General features: G+C 41.2%; 2 protein-coding genes across 2 annotated transcripts; both read left to right on the top strand.

Annotated features, from left to right (window-relative positions):
• Positions 1 to 3,651: 3,651 nt before the first annotated feature.
• Positions 3,652 to 4,587, top strand: LOC308639623 (olfactory receptor 4X2-like; the record flags this gene model as incomplete). The annotated part of the gene is made up of 1 exon (XM_081277891.1): positions 3,652 to 4,587. Exon 1 carries the CDS (start codon positions 3,658 to 3,660, stop codon positions 4,585 to 4,587), a length of 930 nt encoding a protein of 309 aa, XP_081134017.1. The 5' UTR covers positions 3,652 to 3,657.
• Positions 4,588 to 11,441: 6,854 nt separating this feature from the next.
• On the top strand, positions 11,442 to 12,396 carry LOC308639556 (olfactory receptor 4X2-like; the record flags this gene model as incomplete). The annotated part of the gene is made up of 1 exon (XM_081277759.1): positions 11,442 to 12,396. Exon 1 carries the CDS (start codon positions 11,467 to 11,469, stop codon positions 12,394 to 12,396), a length of 930 nt encoding a protein of 309 aa, XP_081133885.1. The 5' UTR covers positions 11,442 to 11,466.
• Between the last annotated feature and the right edge of the window lie 2,934 nt (positions 12,397 to 15,330).

Raw genomic sequence — 15,330 nt, 5'->3', positions numbered from 1 at the left:
CATTTGACTCTGATGCCCCACTGACTGAACAAAATCCAAATCTCCCACCTAACATTGTGAAACCTCACAAACAACTGAAATTCTGTGATTCCATGAAATGTCAAGACCTTGAGTCCAATAAATTTTCACATTCCAATAAATTCAATAATTTTTGACAAATTTATAAACTGTGGAGCCAACATCCTAAACTAAAAGGAAATATTTCTATCATCCCAGAACTACTCATGACTCCTCCCAGGTAATCCCTAACCCTGTCTGGCCAACTGGCACCTGCTCATTTAATTTCTATTATCATGGAATTCTTTAGCTTCTTCCTAGCCTCCTATGAATGCAAGCATGAAGCACGTACACTCTTCTATGTGGCTCCATTCTCTTGATCTAACATTTTTTGAGAATCATCTGTTTTGTGGCTTCCAAGAGATTGTTCTTTGTATTTAGTAAGTAATATTCCATTTCATGAAAACACCACAGTAAAAAAAATTCTCTGGTTGGAAGACATGGCATTGATTTCAGTAACCAATGTGGTCAATAAGCTCTGCTACAATGGGTTTTTAACATTCCCACTTGTTAAAGAAAGGATGAGCTGATAGCCATCCACTTATTATATGCCCAATAACATTTCACAAAGAAGGGTGTGAATAAATATATTCCTATTTCTGGAAGGAGAAAAGACTGGGATATATTGTAAATAAAAATCTAAGGTCACAAATCAATGGGTTAATAATCTTTATCAGAATAGAATATAAATTCCACCTCTGAAGCTAAAAACGATTTATAATTTTAAGTAAGCAGGCACAGTCTAACAACACAAATAAGTTTTAAAATGTAGTTTTTCTCTAACAAACATTCAAAGATTCATATTAAAATTGATCTAGTTTCATGAGACAATACTTCTTTCAATGAGACAATACTCTGGCTCACAGATTTTGACAGAAACTCAATCTCATGAGGACATATTGTGGAATACATAGAGGTTTTGCATGAATACTTCTAGCTTTGATGTAAATACCTGATAATTTTCTTCCCTAGGTTTCTTCCTCTGTTAAGGACAATGGTTAACTCAGTTATTACAGGTAGAAAAGTAATTCTGTCAAACAATGTCCTAAATCATAAATGTCACTTCATAGTTTTCTCCTTAGTCACTAGTTTTCACTTGAGACACTTTGATTTCAGGCTGAGTTGACATTAGTGAATGAGGCTTGAAGAAATACTGTTCATATTACTAAGTTCTCTTATGGCATCTCTGAGACATCCCACCACACTAAATTTACAACACACACAGGTGTGCCAAAGCACTGTAAGGAATCCCCAGGTTCTCCACGCCTCATTTCAATGCTTATGAATTCAGAGCAAATCTGATTCAGCTATAGCAGGGCATCTCCTGGGCAGTCCTATGGACACTGGGCTGGTAATTCTCTGCAGTCCTGCAGACAGTCCTGGGCCTTGTAGGATGTGTCACAGCCTCCCTGGGCTCTCCCTGCTTCATGTCACCAGCACCTCCCTCACCAGGCAGCTTGGACAACAGCCAATGACTTCACACATTACCTAGTGTCCTCTGGGGTAAATCACCCCTGGATGGGAAACACCCATCTATTCCTCTTCCACATCACAGGCTTTGAGATGTGCTATTTCAGTTTCCCTGAGTCTCAGTACTGTCATTTTATGTGAAGCCCTGAGGAGCAGGAGAGGGATCATTGCCTGTGAATTCACAGCACCATGCAAGTGAGTGTCTGTGAATTCTGGGTGAATTTAATTTGTTCACATTTCACAATTTTTTTTCCTACTAGGCTTGTGCAGGTCCTGCTTCCCCTGAGATATTCTGCCTGATTAGGAAGGGGAAAGGGTACTGATCCCTGGAGACCTCCTCTCACCTGATCATGCCATCCCCTATGTGTCCCTTTTAAGCAGCTTGATTTAAGGCTGATTTGCTAGGGTTTTTAGTTCTCTGTGGAACACCTGGGAGGTAAGTCTACATGGCTCTTGTTTTTAAGTTCAGATGGATCTGAGAAACTGGTACGTCAGTCTCCCACGTTCTCAAGTCTAAAGCTGTAAGTAAAACAGATCCCTCATCTTGAGACACCAGGCGAACAAAAATTCTGGTCCTAGATTGGCCTGATGCATCTCCGCTGGCTAACTGGCAGCATGCCTGCGTCCAGGGCTGTTCTCAGGGAGGAATTTACATCTCTATCTTCAGAACAGAAAGGTCACTGTGGTGAGTTCAGCAAAGGCATAGAAACGCTGTTGTCAGTGTTTTTTTTTTTTTTTTTTTAATGAACCTGGGCTTCTTTGGTATGTGATGATTGATTCATTCTTAAAGCACAGGGAATGGGTCCCTAAGGCATATGGTGTTTTACAAAGTTTTCTTGTGTGAATGTTGAGGGCAGCAATGTGCCAGCATCTGGAATTCAGGAATGGAGAAGATATGGTCTTGGTCCTTGGGTACCTTTGTTCTTTCAAGATTTACTGAACACCTATAGTACAGCAAATACTGTGCTTAGAAGGCCAGGGAAGACACACATACCCAGGGTCATTCAACCCCTGGCACTCACTGAGTGCAATCAGGTGGTGGTCACAGGAGTAAGGAGTGGAGATGGCATGGAGAGAAGATGCAGTCTCTCCCTTAGGAGGCCCAGGCTGCAGTAGGTAGGTGGCCACATAAAACAATGTAATCCAGTGTGAAACCTGGGATTGATTCCAAACTATCCAAGGGAAAGGGGGCCACCAGCTGTGAGGGACTCTGGTCTGACAATACGATTTCTTAACCGAGAAATATCTAAGGCAGCACAGAGGACAGGAACAGAACTTAGCCTGGGATGGACCTGGGAGTGGGAGTCATGCATCTCTGAGGTAGGTAAGACCTGCATATTACCTGAGCTGTGAGTGGGGAAGAGGTTAAATAACTCTCTAGGTGGATGCAATGGTGTTAGCCTGAATCTCAATCATAAGAAGGAGTTCTCCCTCGTGAATATAGGGAGATCCTGTCTCAAAATTAAAAATAAATGATTCAGGGTGCAGGTCAGTGTTAGAATGCTTAACTAGTGGGGGTGCGGAAGAAATAGCTTTCAATATTACATAGATACAATCTGAAAACATGCATTTCAATCCAGGAAACCAGACTGTTAGCAGACATAAGCTGTCTCCCATGAATGGCTTGGTAGAATTGCCCAGGGATCTAAGAACTTACTATGAACCTTGCCTTCTCTTTGTTTCTGTAACAGTAAGTTCTTCTCCTTGAGTTACCTCTGGGTTCTGATGGTGCTCAACCACCTCAGGCTGTCTCCATCACTGGAGAAAGGAAGCTCTGTGGTATGAGGGTAAGTCGTCTGGCTCCAGTATCAAGTGCTCTAGAGTCTCATTATGTGAGACCACAGCTCATGCACATTGACCTCAGCTAGCTCAGACACAGTCCAGAATGGAGCCAAAACCCTCTGGACAGCCTTACTTGTTGTTATTGTCACCTTACTCCAGCCACACGCAGTGTGTCCCTAGTTGCTGTCTCCATTCTTGCAATGCTCTTCCCTTATCTTTCAATATCTAGCTCACAAGCACCTCAGTCAGGCACATCGTTATGTATCTCATCCCAGTTCATGAAGAAGTCGTTATTTTCTATCATTTCAGATCACACCATTCAAATAGCTGTCTGTTGGTGGTGATCTCATGGCCAATACATACAACGTGACTGAATTCATTTTCCTGGGACTGTCTCCCAATCAGGAGGCGCAGAAAGTTTGCTTTGTGATATTTTTGCTCCTGTACTTGGCGATCGTGCTGGGGAATTCCCTCATTGTGCTCACTGTCCTGACCAGCAGAAGTCTGGGATCCCCCATGTACTTCTTCCTCAGCTACCTGTCCTTCGTGGAGATCTGCTACTCCTCTTCTACAGCCCCCAAACTCATCTCAGATCTGCTGGCTGAGAGGAAAACCATATCCTGGTGGGGCTGCATGACACAGATTTTCTTCGTGCACTTCTTCGGGGGCATCGAAATGTTCATTCTCACAGTGATGGCCTATGACCGCTATGTGGCCATCTGCAAGCCCCTCAACTACACCACCATCATGAATCGGCAGGTGTGCATGGTCCTGGTGGGAATGGCATGGGTGGGGGGCTTTGTCCATTCCCTTTCCCAGATCCTTCTCATCTTCCAACTGCCCTTCTGTGGCCCCAATGTGATTGACCACTATTTCTGTGATGTGCTCCCCTTGCTCCAACTGGCCTGCTCAGACACTCTCCTCATTGGTCTGCTGATTGTTGCTAATGGGGGGACCCTGTCTGTGATCAGCTTTGTGGTCCTCTTGGTGTCCTATGTGGTCATCCTGCTTCATCTGAGGACTCGGAGCTCTGAGGGGTGGCGCAAAGCCCTCTCCACCTGTGGGTCCCACATCACCGTGGTCATGTTGTTCTTTGTACCCTGTGTCTTCATCTACATGAGGCCTTCGACCACTCTGCCTGCAGACAAGATGGTAGCCGTGTTCTACACAGTGGTGACCCCACTCCTCAACCCTGTCATCTACTCCCTGAGGAATGCTGAGGTGAAGAAGGCCATGAAGAGGCTGTGGACCAGGGCAATGAAACTCGGTGGGACATAGAGGCTGAGCCTTGGTACTGGTCCTTGGGTTTGGAATGATGCTGGATTCAAACACAGAGGCACAATGGGTGAAAGGAGGTTAATTCTAGAGTTACTGTATCTGGTGAAAAATGTCCTTTTAATCACTTGTAAAATATTTCCTCTTGTGGATGTATTGAATATACCTAGCCATTTTCTGTTACTTCTAGTTTTTAGTACTATAAATGACACTCTTTTAAATATTCTTGAATAGAAATCTTTAACAAACGTTTTGATTTTGAACTCATTGCTATGGTGAGTTTAACTCTCTTTAAGAGTAAATTTGCTCAGACTATTCAAAAATATTGAAAAGAAGGGAACTCTTTAAAATTCTTTCTATAAGGCCAGCATGACCCTTATATCAAGCGTATACAAAGAGACAACAGAAAAGGAAAACTGCAGACCAATATTCTTTATCAAAAAAAAATTCAAAAAATTTTGAACTAGGCTAGAGATGTAGCTCAGGGGTAGAGTTCGTTCTTGCCTGGCCTACATGAGACCTTGGGTTTGGTCCTCAGTACTGAAAATAAAAAAGAAAGATAGAAAGAAAAGAAAAAGAGACAGAGACAGATACAGAGATAGGGAGAGAGAGAGAAACTTCCACAGAGTAAGTTTGCTTTTACAGTTCTTTTTAGTTGTATATAACATTAGGATTTTGACATAATTATGAAAGCATGGAATATAATTTGCTCTAATTCAGTCCCCAGAACACCAATATCCCTCCCTCTTCCCTCCCCCTATTTCCTTTCTTCTACTCTACTGATCTTTTTGCTATTTACAGTATTTGTCTTGTGGATATACATGATAGTGAGATTCTCTGTATTTTGTATAATCAATCATATATGCACATAGGAAAGTTAGTTCAGATTTATCCCACTGTTCTTCCTTATCCCCAATAAGTTTTTGATTGCCTCATTTGTTAGCCATATAAGAAAAAAATTTAAAACATGAAGAGGTAAATAAACTACATTTAATTTAGGGTTGGGGATGTAGCTTGGTGGCAGAGCACTTGCTTAACATATGGAAGGCCCTGGGCTCACTCTTCAGTATTGTAAAAAAAAAAAATTCAACAAAGTAATAGCAAACTGAATTCAACAACACATCAAAATATACAGGGAAGGAAGGAAGAAAAGGAGGAGGAAGGAAGGAAAGTGATTTCAATCTATAAAACGTCTATTAAATCATCCTCTGTCCAGGGATGCAAGTAGACAGAACATTAAGATAGCACAGTGGAATAACCATGGGTGACAGTAATTAATTAATATTTCATAATAATTGGTGGAGAGAATTTTTAATGTTCCCAACACAAAGACATGATAACTGTGTTAGGTGATAGATGTGTGATCTGATCTTATCATTACACATTTCACACATGTATTGAAACATCACATTGTACCCCATAAACATATAAATTACTATGGAGTGAAGAATAAAGCAAGGAAGTGATTTTTTTTTATTTTTTATTTGTTATACTTAGTGATACATGACAGCAGAATTCATTCCAATTCCTTGTACACAATAAAGCACAACATTTCAATTCTCTGGTTGTGCATGATGTAGAGTCACACCATTTATACAATCATATATGTGCCTACAGTAATGATGTCCATCTCATTCTACCATCTTTCCCACCCCATGCTTCCTCCCCTCCCCACCCTCCTCTTGGCCCATTCCAAAGTTCCTCCATTATTCTCATGTCCCCCTCTCCCCACTATGGATCAGCATCCACTAATCAGAGAAAACATTTAGCCTTTGTTTTGCAGGGATTGGCTTCCTTCGCATAGCATGATACTCTCCAACTCCATCCATTTACCAGCAAGTGCTGTAATTTTGTTCTTTTTTAATGCTAAGTAATATTCATTGTGTGTGTGTGTGTGTGTGTGTGTGTGTGTGTCCATCCAGTTTCTTTATCCATTCATCTATTGATGGGCACCTGAGGTTGTTTCCACAGTTTAACTATTACGAATTTAGCTGCTATTGATATGACTGTGTCACAATAATATGCTGATTTTACGTCCTTTGGGTATAGACTGAGGAGTGGGACAGCTGGATCAAATGGTGGTTCCATTCCAGGTTTTCTAAGGAATCTCCTCAAAAGTGTTGTACCAATTTGCAGTCCCACCAGCAATGTATGAGTGGAGTGTACCTTTCCCCCCACATCCTTGCCCACACTTATTATTGCTTGTATTCTTGATGACTGCCTTTCTTAACTGGAGTGAGGTGAAATCTTAAAGTAATTTTGATCTGCATTTTTCTAATTCCTAGAGATTTTGAACATTTTTTCATAAGTATGCTGATCACTTGTATATCTTCTTCTGAGAAGCGTCTGTTCAGTTCCTTGGCTCATTTATTGATTGAGTTGTTTGGTTTTTGATGTTGTAAATGGCAACGCACTCTCTAAAGTGCTATAAGTGAGGTCAGGTGGTGTTTGAATCACTATTTTACAACATGCTTCTCAATTCCTGGCTTCTAACACATTTGAACTAAATCTGAGATCAACACAAATGTGACAGAGGTAATTATCACTGGCCTTTCCTGGATCCAGACGGGTAGAGAGTGTGTTTGTGGTGCTCCTTCCCATGTACCTGGCCACAGTGTGGACAATGACCTCCTAATTCTGAAAGTGACCTGGCTATTTCAGACATTCTTCTTCAACTTCTTGAGGGTGAGGAGTTCCTCCTGTTCACAGGGATGAATTTTGATCTTTGCAAGACTCTTTAGTATAAAAAACTATAATCCTACCTGTCTGTCACTTTTTGATGGATGACTTCTCAACAAGGCATAATTCCTTCTGTGGTTCAGATCCTTTCTCTGTCCAGTTACCCTGCTGTGTTCCCAACATCATTGCCCAGTGCTTCTGTGGTATCCATCATTTCCTCAAGATGGCCTGGGCTGAGAGCTTTCCCTAGGAGGTGACTGTGTTCACCAACACTGAACTGATCTCTCTTTCCTCCATCCTCATCCGGCTGTCTTGCTATACTGTCATCCTGGACATCTTGAGGAAGCCTTCTGAAGAGGAGGGATGAACACCTCTCTCCACCTGTGCCTCTCCATCACAGTGGTTATGGCTAAAGTTTAGAGCAGAAATGTGGCAAAAGACCTATGTGTGAAAGGGTTGGCCCATAGTCTTTGGCACTATCAAAAGATAATGGAATCTTCAGCAAGTCTGGCCTCATAGTTGGGAGTTAAATCACTGACTCAAACCCTCAAAGTGGGCATTGGGATCCTGGACCCTTTCTGTCTCTCTTTGTTTCTCAGTTGCCATGGGGTGAGCAGGCTTCCTCCATCATGCACACCTTCCATGATGTATCATGATACCACAGGCCAAAGCAACATGTCCAAATGACTATGGACTGAAACCATGAGTGAAAATAAACTTTGCTCCCTAGAAGCTCTTCACATTAGAAACTTTTTCATAGCGATGGATGCCTCCAACTGAATAATATCTAAATCTACACTTAACATCCCTGAAAACTCATAAACAACTGATTGTAAAATCTTGAGTCCAATAATATTTCACCGTTCAATAAATCCAATAATTTTTGAAGAATTCATGCACTATGTAACCAATATCCCAAACGAAAGGGGAAGTATGTCTATCATTCCAGAAACTTCTCATGATTCCTCTCAGGTAATCTCCAACCCCAACTGGCAACACTCATCTAATCTCTATCAGGATGGATTAGGTAAGCCCTTCCTAGACTCCTATGAATGCAAGCATGAGGCATGTATATTCTCCTAACTAGCTTAATTCTCTCAATGTAATGTCTTTGAGACTCATCTTTATTTTGGCTTCCAAGAGATTATTCTTTGTATTTAGTAAATAGTATTGCATCTCATGAATATATAAAAATAAAAAATTCTCTTGTTGTAGACATTACATTGATTTCAGCATTTGACTGTGGTAAATAAAAATTGCTATGATCTTTTTTTTTCTATTTTACTTTTCCATTTGTTTAAATAAAAGCATTAACTGATAGCCATTGATTTATTACACATTCCAAATAACTTTTCCCAAAAAGTGGTGTGAATTTCTTCTATGACTGAGAAGGAAAGAATTGGTGGAGTATAATTGGAACTGAAAAAAAAAGTCTTAGTCAATGGGTTAAATCAATCCCAGAATAGAAAATAAAATCAACTTCAAAAGTCAAACACACTTCACACTTTTAAGTGTGAAAAACAAGCACAATTATATACCACAATTATTTTTAAAAGGTAGTTTTCCTATAACAAACACTTTCATACACATATTAAAATTAATCTTCCTTATATTTATTAAGCCAAATTTTCAATGCAGACAATACTTCAGCTGATAGATTATCACAGAAACTTGACTTCTTCAGGACATATTGCAGAATACATAGAGGTTTTGCATAAATACTTGAGGCTTGGGCTGGGGCTAGGGCTCAGCAGTAATACACTTGCCTGGGATGTATGAGGCACTGGGTTTGATACTCAGTGAAAGATAGTTCAGAATATACAAAGGCACAAGAAGGATATAGACAGAGTAACATTGTCCGTGGCTGCCCAACATGTTCCAATGAGGGAACTTAGTGACTTTTTAATATGTCGCCCCTCCTCTGCTCTGTTCCCTCTATTCCAACCTCTGAATGCAAAATGATTTCATTTCTAATTGACAGACATACTTGATGACTGTTTTATTCCTGAATCCCAGATTCTGGCACATTGCTGCCCCCCAACATTCACACAAGAAAACTTTGTCAAACACCATTTGCCTCAGGGCCCCATTCCCTGTGCTTTAAGAGTGAATCAATCATCACATACCAAAGAAGCCCATGTTCACAAAACAAAACTGACCCCAGTGTTTCTGTGTCTTTGCTGAGTTTACCACAGTGACCTTTACTGGAAACCTATGTTACAGCAACTTCTATGCTCAGAAGGCCAGGGAAGACACCCACCCAGGGTCACTCAACCCCTGGCACTCACTGAGTGCAATCAGGTGGTGGTCACAGTAGTAAGCAGTGTTGATGGCATAGTGAGAAGATGCAGTCTCTCCCTTAGGAGGCTCACTCTGCAGGAGGTAGGTGGCCACATAAAATAATATAATCCAGTGTGAAACCTGGGATTGATTTCAAACTATCCAAAGGAAAGGGGACCAGCTGTGATGGACTTCCATCCGACAATACAAATTTTCTAACTCAGAGAAACCCAAGGCAGCACAGAGGAAGGGAACAGAACTTAGCCTGAGATGGGCCTGGGAGTGGGAGTCATGGCGCCTATCTCTGAGGTAGATAAGATCTGCACATTAAATGGTCCTTGAGTGTGACACAGGTTAAATAAATTCTAAGTGGATGCAGTGGTGCTAGCCTGAATCTCAATCAGGAGAATGCCATGTTGGAGGTCCCCTTAGGAGATGTAGAGAGATCCTATCTCAAAATAAACAATAAAAGACTGAGGGTATATGTCAGTGTTAGAATCCTTACCTAGCATGTCCAGCCCCTGAGTTCAATCCCTAGTACAGAAGGGGGAGAGAGAGAGAGAGAGAGATTGGAAGGAAGGAAGAGAGGAAGGTAGGTATTGAAGGAGGGAGAAAGAAAGGAAGGAGGAAGGAGGGATAACTTTCAAGATATCACATAAATACTATCTGAAAAAAAAAACACATAAATATGACACAAGGAGACGAGACTGTTAGCAGACATAAGCTGTCTTCCATGAATGGCTTGGTAGAATTGCCCAAGGATCTAATAACTTACTATGAACCTTGCTTTCTCTTTGTTTCTGAAACTCTAAGTTCTCTCTGTGAGTTTTCTCTGGCTCCTGATGGTGCTCAACCACCTCAGGCTGTCTCCATCACTGGAGAAAGGAAGCTCTGTGGTATGAGGGTAAGTCGTCTGGCTCCAGTATCGGATGCTCTAGAGTCTCATTATGTGAGACCACGGCTCATGTACATTGACCTCAGCTAGCTCAGACACAGACCAGAATGGAGCAGGACTACCTGCATATCAGCCAGTGGAGAATCTTGGTGATGACAAGGTATTGAGAGACTAGGAGGTAGAGAGGGATCAGTCAGAGATTGAGTAGGCCCTGGGAAGGGTGTAAAAAATGTGCTGGCCCTGGATGCATAAAGCTTGGAGGAAATGAAAAGTGCCCATGATGAGAATTGTGCAGGGATTGAATGGATCCTTAGAACGCAATAAGGTCACACAGAACCATGCTTAGAGGACAAGAAATAGGATGTGAAATCAAAATAAAGATCAAAGCTTTATGGTCCTCTTGGGGGTACTGAGTCCAGGGAGGTGCACCATAGATAGACATCTCTTCTGAAGACTCTGAAGGGCACGTGGAAACCACATATAGACAACAAGCAAATATAATGCAGAAAAGCTGCAGTGAGAGATAATACAATAAGCCAAGGCAATAGAAAGATGTACTACAGAGACCCAGTAACACTATCCTGTCTGCCCACATTGTCCAATGAGGGGACATGCTGACTCTACTAGGTTGCCCCTCCTCTGCTCTGTTTCCACTAGTCCAACATCTCCATGCAAAATGATTTTACTGTCCAGTTGAGGAACATTCTTGATGACTCTCCACCTTCTGCAGAATAAACCCCAAATCACTAACAGTCCTTCATACACTGGTACTAGTCTCTCTGTACAGTTTAATTTGTTGTATTGTTGCCTTACTCCAAGCACATGCAAGGCAACTATACTTGCTGTTTCCATTCTTCGAAAGCTCTTCCATTCTTCTGTAAAAAAGAATCATCTTTCAATATTTAGCTCACAATCATCTCAGACAGGCAAGTGTCTGTATGTAACTGACCCAGTTCATGAAGAAGTCTTTTGTTTTTGTATCATTTCAGGTCACACCACCCAAATAGCTGCCTCTTGGTGGTGACCTCATGGCCAATACACACAATGTGACTGAATTCATTTTCCTGGGACTAACTCCCAACCCGGAGGTGCAGAGGATTTGCTTTGTAATATTTCTGCTTTTGTACGTGGCGATTGTCCTGGGGAATTCCCTCATTGTGCTCACTGTCCTGACCAGCAGAAGTCTGGGATCCCCCATGTACTTCTTCCTCAGCTACCTGTCCTTCGTGGAGATCTGCTACTCCTCTACTACAGCCCTCAAACTCATCTCAGATCTGCTGGCTGAGAGGAAAACCACACCTTGGTGGGTTTGCATGACACAGCTTTTCTTCCTGCACTTCTTTGGGGGTGCTGAGGTTTTCCTGCTCACAGTGATGGCCTATGACTGCTATGTGGCCATCTGCAAGCCCCTCAACTACACCACCATCATGAACTGGCAGATGTGTATGGTCCTGGTGGGAATGGCATGGGTGGGAGGCTTTGTGCATTCTTCTGCCGAGACCCTTCTCATCTTCCAACTGCCCTTCTGTGGCCCCAATGTGATTGACCACTATTTCTGTGATGTGCTCCCCTTGTTCCAACTGGCCTGCTCAGACACTCTCCTCATTGGTCTGCTGATTGTTGCTAATGGGGGGACCCTGTCTGTGATCAGCTTTGTGGTCCTCTTGGTGTCCTATGTGGTCATCCTGCTTCATCTGAGGACTCGGAGCTCTGAGGAGAGGCGCAAAGCCCTCTCCACCTGTGGGTCCCACATCACCGTGGTCATGTTGTTCTTTGTACCCTGTGTCTTCATCTACATGAGGCCTTCGACCACTCTGCCTGCAGACAAGATGGTAGCCGTGTTCTACACAGTGGTGACCCCACTCCTCAATCCTGTCATCTACTCCCTGAGGAATGCTGAGGTGAAGAAGGCCATGAAGAGGCTGTGGACCAGGACAATGAAACTCGGTGGGACATAGAGGCTGAGCCTTGGAAAAACTGAGGTCAAACTCAAGGGGAAAAATGGTGGGAAGAAGGTTATTTCTAGAGTTACTCATCTGATGTCTATATGAAAAAAATGTCCTGGTAATCACTTGTAAAATATTTTTTCTTATGAATGTACTACCTATACCTAGTCATTTTCAGTTGTTTCTAATTTTTACTACTATAAATAACACTCTTTACATCCTTGAATAGAAATTTTTGATTTTTGGACTCATTTCCAATGGTGTGTTTACTCTCTTTGCACAGACTACTCAACAATATTGAAAAGAATGAAACTCTTTAGAATTCTTTCTACAAAAGCAGCATCACCCTTATATCAAATATAGCAAAGAGCTCATATAAAAGGAAAGCTACAGACCAATTTTCCTGACAAATGTACACTCAAAAATTTTTCAACAAGTCTAGAGATATAGCTCTAGTTATATCTAATGAGTGAGTTCTTGCCTGACCTACATGAGGCTTTGGGGTGGTTCTCGGTATGGCAAAAAAAAGAAAGAAAAGAAAAAAGAAAGACGGGAGAGAGAGAGAGAGAGACTTCTACGGGGTAAGTTTTCCTTTTATTTTATTTTTTTTAGTTGTATATAACATTAGGATTCATTTTGACATTATTATGAAATCATGGAATATAATTTGCTCTGATTCAGTCCCCAGAACACCCCCTATCCCTTCCCTCTTCCCTACCCTATTTCCTTTCTTCTACTCTATTGATCTTTTTGCTACTTGAAGTTTTTGTCTTGTGGATATACATGATGGTGAGATTTAGTGAGGTTTATTTACATGCACATAGGAAAGTTATGTCAGATTCATTCCACTGGTTTCTTTATTCCCAGTAAGTTTTTGATTGCCTCATTTGTTAGCCATAAAAAAAAATTTAGGACATGAAGAGGTAAATAAACTACATTTAATTTAGGGTTGGGGATATAGCTTGGTGGCAGAATACTTGCTTAACATATGGAAGGCCCTGGGTCCAATTTCCACTATTGCAAAAAAATATTTTTTTCAACAAAGTAATAGCAAACTGAATTCAACAACACATCAAAACATACAGGGAAGGAAGGAAGAAAAGGAGGAGGAAGGAAGAAAAATGATTTCAATCTATAAAACGTCTATTAAATCATCCTCTGTCCAGGGATGCAAGTAGACAGAACATTAGGATAGCACAGTGGAATAACCATGGGTGACAGTAATTAATTAATATTTCATAATAATTGGTGGGGAGAATTTTGAATGTTCCCAACACAAAGACATGATAACTGTGTTAGGTGATAGATGTGTGATTTCATCTGATCTGATCATTACACATTTCACACATGTATTGAAACATCCCCTTGTACCCCATAAACATATAAATTACTACAGAGTGAGGAAGAAAGCAAGGAAGTGGTTTTTTATTTGTTATACTTAGTGATACATGACAGCAGAATGCATTTCGATTTATTTTACACAAATAGAGCACACTATTTCAATTCTCTGAACATGATGTAGAGTCGTACCATTTGTGCAATCATATATGTACCTAGGGTATTGATGTCCATCTCATTATACCATCTTTCCTGCCCCATAGGGCCTCCCCTCCCCACCCTCCTCTTTACCCAATCCAAAGTTCCTCCATTCTTCCCATACCCTCTCCCATAATGGATCAGCATCCACTAATGAGAGAAACATTCAGCCTTTGGTATTTTGGGATTGGCTTCCTTCACATAGCATGATACTCTCCAACTCCTTACATTTACTTGCAAGTGCCATACTTTTGTTCTCTTTTAATGATAAGTAACATTTCATTATATATATATATATATATATATATATATATATATATATATATATATATATATCACAGATTCTTTATCCATTCATCTATTGATGGGCATCTAGGTTGTTTCCCCCAGTTTAGCTATTGTGAATTGAGCTGCTATTGATGTGGCTGCAGAACTGTGGTATGCTGATTTTAAGTCCTTTAGGTATAAACCAAAGAGTGGGATACCTGGGTCAAATGGTGGTTCTATTCCAAGTTTTCTAAGGAATCTCCATGCTACTTCCAAGATTGCACCAATTTGCAGTTCCATCAGCTGTATGAGTGTACATTTTCCCCATATCCTCACCAACACTTATTATTGCTTGTATTCTTGATAACTGCATTTCTAACTGGAGTGAGATTAAATTTAAAGTAATTTTGATTTGCATTTCTCTAATTACTAGAGATTTTAAACATTTTTTCATATATTTGTTGATCGCTCATATATTTCTTCTGAGAACAGTCTGTTCAGTTCCTTGGCCCATTTATTGCTTGGGTTGTTTGGGGGTTTTGGGATGTTGTAAATTGCAGTGCACTCTCTAAAGTGCTATAAATGAGGTGAACTGGTGTTTCAATCACTGTTTTACTACATGTTTTCAATGCCTGGCCTCCAGTGCACCTGAATTATATCTGCAACCAACACAAATGCGACTGAGTCATTTCCAGGATCCAGAAGGGCATAAAGTGTGCTTTGTGGTGCATCTTCCCATGTACCTGGCAACAGTGTGTGCAATGACCTCCTATTTCTCATATGACCTGGCTGACTCAGACATTCTTCTTCCACTTCTTTAACTACTGAGTTCCTCCTGCTCACAGTGATGAATTATGACCACTGGGATCTTTTCAAGCCTCTTTAATAAACAACATTATATCTTACCTGTCTGTCACTCTTTGGTGGATGACTTGCCAACAGGACATTATTCCTTCTGTGGTTCAGACCCTTTCTTTCTGTCCAGCTACCCTGAAGTGCTTTCAATGTCATTGCACAAGCACTTCTTGGTGTCCACTTTTTATTCAAGATTGCCTGGGCTGAGAGCTTCACTGAGGAGGTGACTGTGCCTCTCCATCACAGTGGTCATGCCTAGAGTTTAGAGCAGAAATGTGGCCCAAAGTC

Source organism: Spermophilus citellus (assembly GCF_964194105.1).
Source record: "Spermophilus citellus genome assembly, chromosome: 2".
In the NCBI taxonomy this organism is placed as follows: Eukaryota; Metazoa; Chordata; class Mammalia; order Rodentia; family Sciuridae; genus Spermophilus; species Spermophilus citellus.
The sequence above is the reverse complement of the archived record's forward strand: the minus strand, read 5'-3'. Positions and strand labels throughout refer to the sequence as shown.